Source organism: Camellia sinensis, chromosome 10 (genome assembly GCF_055761805.1).
Source record: "Camellia sinensis isolate YWXY chromosome 10, ASM5576180v1, whole genome shotgun sequence".
NCBI classification, from domain to species: Eukaryota; Viridiplantae; Streptophyta; class Magnoliopsida; order Ericales; family Theaceae; genus Camellia; species Camellia sinensis.
The window spans coordinates 36,990,437-36,998,996 of NC_138970.1; the positions used below are offsets into that span (position 1 = coordinate 36,990,437).

Sequence of the window (8,560 nt, forward strand, 5' to 3'; positions counted from 1 at the left end):
ACCAAGTGACGTGTTTATTTTTAATAATAATAACTAACGGTTGGCACACGCGATACGTGTACAATTCAAATAAAATAAAAATAAAATAAAATATTTATCATATATTGTGTGCTAGTTAAGTGATAAAAGTCTAATTCATTTGACATAAGTCTAATGTTCAAATCTCCTTCTCTTATTTATCTATTTTTTTTTATTTCAAATAAAAAAGTTGACACGTAGCAACATAAGAAACAAAGGTTTCAAGACACCATAAGAGGTGTTCACTTTATAATAGTATAGATAGAAGATAGATAGATAGATAGATAGATACTTCTATATATGTGAACATTGTCCAAACCTCCAAATCTTTTCCTCATGTCACCTGGCGTGCAAGTAAGATTTGAACCAAAACTTTAGATTTCATTAAGAACACACTTACTATAATATTATTTTTTTATTATTTATTGGGTAAATTACACTGACACCCATAAGGTTTCTATTTAATGCAGATTCCCTCATCACGTTTGAAAAATTACATTTCCCTCTCTAATGTTTGTAATATGATTACAAATTACTTCATGAATTGCTGATGTATTTATTAATTATCAAGCTTCGTGGAAGATTCAAGCAAATTAGCTAAGCAAAAAATCCACAGTGAAATAAATTACCAAGCTTCGTGGACGATTCAAGCAATGAATCACATCCTATTTATAACGGTCTACAATGCGTATATCAAACCACACTCACTTTGTTTTTGTTTTTGCTATTGTCATATTGAGTTTGGTGTGTTTTACAAAACAATTAATTCTGTTTTTTAAAATTTTGTGGCAAGCCAAACATGGCCTTAACAGAACCATGGATAATGGAAAACGGCAACATCAAAGGGTTGAGCAAGGAGCTGAGGCCTGGTCGGACGGCTCACAACATGTCGTCGCCGTCGCCGTTGCTGCGTAAAAAATCCGATTTGTCCCTGGTTTCTAAAGTGCCTTGTGGGATTGTTAGGCTGTGTTTGGCTAATCTTCATGAGGTTATTTTGGGAACTAAGCTCTCAGTTCTCTTCCCTGCCATTCCACTGGCTGTTGTTGCACAGTGTTATGGGTTTGGAAGAGTGAGTTTTTCTTGTTCGGCATTATTAGGATTTTGCTTATAAAATAGTCCCCACAAAAAATTAAGGTTTTAAAAATTAAAATTTAAAGGTAAAATTATTTTTTAAAAACTAAATATTTTTATTACGAAAAGTGTCGTTATTATATATTTTGTAATAAAAATTATATATTAGTGATGAATTATTATCTTTTTAGGACCAAATTTTTTGTCTCATGAAATAAACCATTTTGAGACTAAATTATTTTGTCCTTAAAAGTTTATTTATTAGTGATTTTCAAAATTTTGTCACTAAAAGCCTTATTTTTTACTTTTCAGTATGACCTTTTAGAAAATATTCTCATGACGATAGAAATTACTTCCTAAATGTTTTTTGAAACAAAATTTTCACTTTTAAAGACCAAAATATTTGGCTTCTAAAATTCTTATATTTTGTAGTGAGTGAAATTTTACTACATATATGAAAACAATGATAATTGAGTTATAAAATATTTTTCCTTAATTTTTATGTCAATTTGTTCTAAAACATTTTCAGTATCCAATGCATTTCAAATAATTGTAATAAAATCTGACCTGTTGATCCCTTGGCTTTTTCAATGGTACAAACGTATACAAGTAAATACGATATTGAGATTTCTTCAAAAACGTAATTGGTTTCTAAGATCATTTCTGAATCTAAGCTTTTATTAGTTAGTCGTGGTAAAGTACCCAAGTGGCGTATTTTTTTGAAATGAGGTCTTCAGTAACGTGACATCAAAACTCCTTATTCTTAATTGATATTAATTTTTTTTATTTGAAAGTTCATTTTACTAAATAAACCTAAATTAAAATTGAACTAAATAATAAACGAGGCGAAACCCTGGAAGTTTTGTACTAGAAAGAATAATAAAATGAATTATATAATTATGTTTTCCAAACTCTTGTAGCTCAAAACTCTTTTGTAAGTTAGTAATTGTGAATATTTTAAAATAAGGAACAGATAAATTTGAGAATAGAAAATCGTTCATTGTTTTTTTTTTTTTGAGAATAGAAAATCATTCATTGTTCAACCGTGTTGAGAAGAGTTTTGTTCTACTCTCAACAGCTTCTGTTCTGTGTTTTTGTTTTGCTTGTTCCCCCTTGGTTGGTTTCTCTCCAACCTCTTGGCTCGAGCTAGCAGTTGATTGTGCAGTCTCCTTGGTGCCAATCTAGTTGGGATTAGGGAGGTTTGTGCTGATATTTTTTGCTCTTGTCTTCCCTCTTTGTTGATGTGTACCAAGATGTATTTTGTTTTGTTATCATCAATAAAGAGTTTATCGCTGTTCAAAAAAACAGTGTAACTTGCCACCTGAAAGATCTGCGAAATAGTGTATTTTACTCCCTAAAAGAGCAAGTAGTTTAGAGGGAAATTTCTAAAAGTGATTAAAAATCCAGGAGGCAATTTGCTCCAATTTGATCTTAGGGCGGTCAATTGCACTTTTGAAGTTCATGAAATAATTTGTTTCAATTGATCTTTCAATATATCGATTATACATTTGAGCATCTTTCAGGGTGCAAATTGTCAATAGCCCAAAATATATATATATTTTGTAACTCTTGTTATGTAATTCATTCATTGTGTTATTCAACAGAAACAAGCATATGTGAATTCCCTGCTGTTGTTGCTGGCTCTTCTGTGCCACATGCTGCCCTTGATGTTCCGATGCGCCAGGAAATTGGAAGCCGAGACTGCAAAACCAACAATTGAGTTGTCAAGAGTGAGCAGCATTGTAATGCTTGTTGTCTACTTTGCTTACCTTGTGTTCCAGTTGTGGACTCACCGGCAAATGTTCGAAGCCAAGGAGGTAAAATTGATTATCCTTGAGACTTTGTTTGGCAACAGCTAAAAAGTTATTTGTTAAAACTTTTCTTACATTCCAACTAGGCTACATTTATAATTAAAACTATCATTTGAACCAACCATATGCTCTAATTTAGGAAAAATAGGTAAAGAGCTAATAATAAGACGTGCATGAGCAGGAAGGAGAACAAGATGATGATGTGACCGCAGAAGAAGCTCCGGTGATCAGGTTTGCTTGGCTAGTCGGCATGACTGCTGTCAAAGCTTTATTGCTTGAGAACGTCGTGGGCACAATTGAGGTAAATGAGTTTTAACATGCTTAGTTTTTGCATTAACCGGAGTCTCGTGAGTCTCGTGCACTAAGTCGTCTTTTTTGTTACGTTTTGAACATACTTCATTTAAATTAATTCAATTCCTTTAATTGATTCTATTCGAATTTGAGGATGGTTTTGTGCCACCAATGTCATGTAAAACAAAGCAAAATGGTTTCATTTCTTGGCATTCAAACAACCAGTCTCTTGTAGGAAGCTATTCTTAAAGTCTAACAATTTCTGATAAATTAAACCAAATTAATGACTTTTTTTTTTTTTATTTAAAAAGGATGCATCAGCATCTTGGGGAATCTCTGTCAGCTTCATCAGCATAATCTTGTTGCCAATTGTTGGAAATGCAGCCGGACACGCTGGAGCAATCATATTTTCCTTTAAAAACAAATTGGTCAGTGATGCATTAACTGCCCTCTTTTTTTCTTTTTAATCTTTAATTAATGAATGAATGAATTAATTAATTTATTTATTTATTTGTTTTGGGGAGTAATTTGGTTGTGCTAATTACAGTTTTTTTGTTTTTGTTTTTGTTTTTGTTAATAATGCAGGATATAGCTTTGGGGGTTGCTTTAGGATCTGCAACACAAATTGCAGTGTTTGTGGTAAGCATTTGTAATGAATCCGAACCAAAAATGGTATATATAGTTCTTGATCAAAGATTTAGTTTGAGAGTTTTTCTTATATATTGTTGTTTAAATAAAAATTAGGTTCCATTAAGTGTGATTGTTGCTTGGATAATTGGGATCAAGATGGATCTTGATTTCAATCTTATTGAAACCGGCTCTCTTGCTCTTGCGATTATAATCACAGCCTTCACTTTACAAGTAAGATCTCATTTTTTTTTTTTTAAATTAAAAAAATCTGTGGTTTTATTTACCAGTCAATTTTGTAAATTAACATATTGTCTTATTAATGTTAATGTTTTAGGATGGAACTTCTCACTACATGAAAGGATTGGTTCTTTTGCTGTGCTACATTGTTATTGCAGCATGTTTTTTTGTTTGTCAAACACCTCTGAGTAAGTACTTATGATATATTTTAGATTTTACATTGAAACTCTTTTTCTTTTTTCCTTTTTTTTCCTTCTTTGTATAATTTTTTTAGCACCAAAATTCATGAACAAAAAAATGAGTAAACATCATTTGTTTTATTTTGTTTTATCTTCTGTCTTATATTTATCACATATTATCATGTCACCAAAATCAATAGTTAAAAGAGTATTAGACAAACAATGAGACATAGAGTAAGACAAATGATCCTATGCCTAGAAAAATACTAAAAAAAGAGAATAATATTTGGTCAAGATTCTTTTTAAGTGTGAGTTTCAAAATTGAATCTAAATCATATATTATTTTTTTTTTAGATAAATTCATATGTCTAAATTCTGGTCCATAACTTTTTTTTTTTTTTTTTCAAAAACATATATTATGATTTGACATTAAGTCATATCCTTATTTTGTCCTTCAACATGTCCTCCAGACCAAGCAAATCTCATCAACTTGGGAGTTCAAAAGTCATCAACTTGCGGAATCTTCAGAGTGATAGCTAGGTAAGTTAACTCAAAGGGAGCAGTGCTCCGGCGTGGGAGTTCCGGCCATAGAGTCCGAGTAGCAGCACAGCAGAACGTGGCAGTTCCGGCCATAGGCGAAGTTTCAGTGTTCCGGCCATAGAGTGAGTGAAGCCCGATGGAGATGTCAGGCGTGGGAGAAGGCTGGTGGAAGGAGTTCTTTAGGCGTGGGAGAAGGCTGGTCAGGAGCAGGACAGCTAGGAGTGCTCTATACTAGTAGGAGTGCAAGGGGTTGGACAAGGGGTTTGCCGGGTTTGTGCGGCGGTGGAGGCTTTACACCGTGTGGTAGATTATACTAGTAGGAGTGTTAATGGGAAGGTTACGGATCAGTTGGCCAGCAAGGAGTTTTTCCGGCCATGTTGGCTATGGAGTTTTCCGGCCATGGAACGTCCGCGGTCGGATCAGCAGGCGTGCAGCAGGCGTGGGTCTTGGGTCTTGGCGTGCAGCGTGCAGCAGGCGTGGGTTGTTGGAAAGAGTTTGTTTGGGTGGCGTGGGCATTGGGAGTGAAAAGTTTTAGTTTAAAAATACAACAATGATTCATCCCCCTTTTCCCCTCACCCCCTTTGACCCCCTCTCTCTCATTGGTTACTTTTTCTTTTTCTTTTTCTTTTTTTTCCTGCTCCCCCAATCACCACCCGCCACGTGGCAAAGGAGGGTGAGGGGTGACCCCCGGGGGTCCCAAGCATTATTCTTAAAAATATGTAAAGCAGGTGGGCGTTGGGAGTGAAGCAGCTTGGTTTTGGTATTGGTTTTTGGCTTTGGGCCGTGTGGATTGATTTCATGGGGATTTATGTATTTTATTTTTTAGTTAAATTTTCTTAATTTTTTTTTTGTTTAAAAAAATTCGTGAGATTAAGGGATTGGTTGTATGGACGCGAGTAGTAGTAATAGGGTAATTTGTACTTTCTGAATATCTCTCAATTTATGTCATCTTTTTATACCTTTAATTTCATGCTATTAATGAAATTTTTCTTTGCTGATAAAAAATAAAATAAAAAAAAATAAAAAAAAAAAGGTAAGTTAACTCAAATGTTAGAGACATATAAATGCAGCACCTCAAATCTTGTAAAATTACTATTCAACCTATACTTTTGAAAAACCTTTACAATTTACCCTCTTTGAAATTTCATTTAGGCTCCCCTAATCTTTCATAGCATCTTTTTTCTTCTCTTTATTTAAAAAAAAAAAATCTCCCCAAATTGATAGTTTGTTTATGTATAGAATTATGTTTTCTTTTCGAAGTGCAGAAAAAACAAAGAGTATATGTAAAAATTTCTTAAATTTTGAAAGTCTAACCCAACTAAACCAAGCTTAACTAAACAGGCTAACCCATTTCTTTCCCTTGATAAAACCCTCTCAATCTATATCTTAAAAAAATATTTTATTCACCCGCTTCACAATCAAACTAGAATGGACCTATCTGTTTCATTGTCTTAATAAAATGCCCTTTGATATAAATCTTGAATATAATATTATTCTTTGATTGGTTATTTCAAAGTAATGGACTCCAGTGAAAAAAGTCAATCAGAGAAAGAGATGGTAATAATCTCGATCCGTAATTAGTTATTAATCAGTAATTAAAGATGTTAATTGAGTGGATCAAATAAATTATGAGATTAATATGCAAATTGCATGATATTTGGCTTTCTATCTATTACTTATAGAAATATCTGTTTAGAATTTCCACTTTAATATGTAAATTGAAAGCCTTATCGGCATCCAAAATCGAAATTGATTACGTCAATATGTTATTTGGAATTTTTACAACTATACGGAAAATTTTATTAAAAATTGATTCAGTCTGATTCATTAAGTCATGTTTAGTTAGCCTAATATTCTAATTGATGTGTTTTAGCACCATAATCATATATATGAAATATAAGCTCATCTAGGGGTGTACACGGTCCGGATTGGTTCAGTTATGAGAAAATCCAAGAACCGAACCGATCCTAACGGTTCTGTGATTTTGAAAACCAGACTAGACCGTTACACTTGTAAAACCGGACCAGAACTAAATCGAAAAAACGGTTCGGTTTCGGTTTGGTTTACGGTTTCAAAAATTTCTATTTACAAGAATAAATTGTTAATAGTAGCAAAATAATTACTTAAACTAATTACATTTAACTCTTGATAAAAACTAATAATATTAAGGTATTACTTAATATTACATATCTATACCATCCTAATATCATTAAAATTATAAAAAACCAATTAATAAAGATAAAACTTGATATTATATTATATATATATATATATATATATCTTTTAAAATTCGGTTCGGTTCGGTTCGAACCGCGATTTTTTCATAAAATCCATTAACCGAACCGTTTTTACGGTTCTCATATTTCTTAATCCGAAACCGAACCAATTCTTAATGGAACCGAACTAAACCGTATGATTCGGTCTGGTTCGGTCCGGATTACCGGTTTGAACGGATTTTTGAATAGCCCTACGCTCATCTGAGCTCATTTCTTTCATTTCCCTCAGTGCAAAAATCTGAGATTTCATCCTAGAGTGAGAGAGACTCCATTTTAGAGAGAGTACGTGTTGATTTAAAGTTGAAGTTGGGGATTTTCCTAGAGTAGCTCAAGTTTGGCAAGGATCTTGTGTGTTTGAAGACTATAGGTATGAATTCAGCCCCTACATTATGAATCTAAGTTATTAGCATGAAGATTATGTGTTTAAGGGTATGTTTTGAGCTTAGAAGGAAGATTTGAGTGGCAATTCATGCATGCATGTACATTTTCGTACAAATTGAGCATTATTTCCAAGGATTCTCTCATGCATGTTTGAAATTCATCTTCATTTGGGGAAATCATCAAGTTTCTAGTTGTTTTATGGTGTTTGATCATGTTTTGAGAAGTTTGATACAAGAAAAATTCATGCATGTTGTGTTCATGAACAGTCATCATGTTTTAAGTTGAAATTGTGAGTTTTTAACAAACTCTTAGGCCATGATTTTATGAAATAATTCTTAATTCATCATGTTTTACAAGTTTACTATGTTATCTCAAGTTTTGGGGCCCAAGAGATGTGTTTTGAAGGTTGGAATTCGAGTTTTGAGCTTGAAGGTGCAATCTGAAAATTCCAGAATTTGCATCTACGCTCGAGCGTGGGAGTTCACGCTCGAGCGACCATTCTGAGTGCGTGCACTTCGCTCGAGCGACCAATAGTCCGCTCGAGCGTAAATTGCAAGCTCCCAGAAGTTTCATGTCTTTTACAGATCGCTTGAGCGAAGGAATGTGCGCTTGAGCGACCATTCACATTTTGCATGTCCGCTCGAGCGAGGAAAGCTACGCTCGAGCGTGGATCTTATTTTTAGAAATTTTTCCTAAGTGTTCCAAGGCATGTTTTGGCATCCTCATTGCATCTTAGGCATTTTTAAGCCTTAATTAAGCTTTGATAATGAGGTTATGGATTAGAAATACACTAAGGAATGAATGTACTAAGTCAACGAATTACAAGTGTGTATGTGCTAGACAATGTGATAAGAAAGAACAAAAGCCAACGTAATGAAAGCTAAGCCGTGTTGGCCACATGAATGTGTAATAATAAGACATGCTTGTGTTATGTATTTTGTGAATGTAGGTCAAGACTCGAGGATTGATTGACCATTTACGGGAACCACTGTGAGTAACTTTTCTGTAAAGATATGTTGATATGAATTATGTTCCAAATGAAATGTGATAAGCTATGATTTCTGAAATGATATCTGTTTACTTGAACGAATATCCCAAGTTTGAAATCTATTATGGCATCCATAGA

The 8,560-nt window shown here is 33.5% G+C and overlaps 1 protein-coding gene across 1 annotated transcript; it reads left to right on the top strand.

Annotated features, from left to right (window-relative positions):
- The first annotated feature begins 738 nt into the window (after positions 1 to 738).
- Positions 739 to 5,742, top strand: LOC114264720 (vacuolar cation/proton exchanger 3). Its single transcript, XM_082889958.1, has 8 exons — positions 739 to 1,123; positions 2,694 to 2,906; positions 3,082 to 3,201; positions 3,503 to 3,619; positions 3,777 to 3,830; positions 3,936 to 4,052; positions 4,156 to 4,246; positions 4,708 to 5,742. Exons 1-8 carry the CDS (start codon positions 818 to 820, stop codon positions 4,779 to 4,781), a joined length of 1,092 nt encoding a protein of 363 aa, XP_082746084.1. The 5' UTR covers positions 739 to 817; the 3' UTR covers positions 4,782 to 5,742.
- The last annotated feature ends 2,818 nt before the right edge of the window (positions 5,743 to 8,560 follow it).

Bases quoted from the DNA above. Each gene is read 5' to 3' on its own strand.
- LOC114264720 (XM_082889958.1), top strand. From the start codon at position 818: ATGGCCTTAACAGAACCATGGATAATGGAAAACGGCAACATCAAAGGG. The intron at 3,831-3,935 runs GTAAGCATTTGT...AATAAAAATTAG, and splicing joins CACAAATTGCAGTGTTTGTG to GTTCCATTAAGTGTGATTGT. The intron at 4,247-4,707 runs GTAAGTACTTAT...CATGTCCTCCAG, and splicing joins TGTTTGTCAAACACCTCTGA to ACCAAGCAAATCTCATCAAC.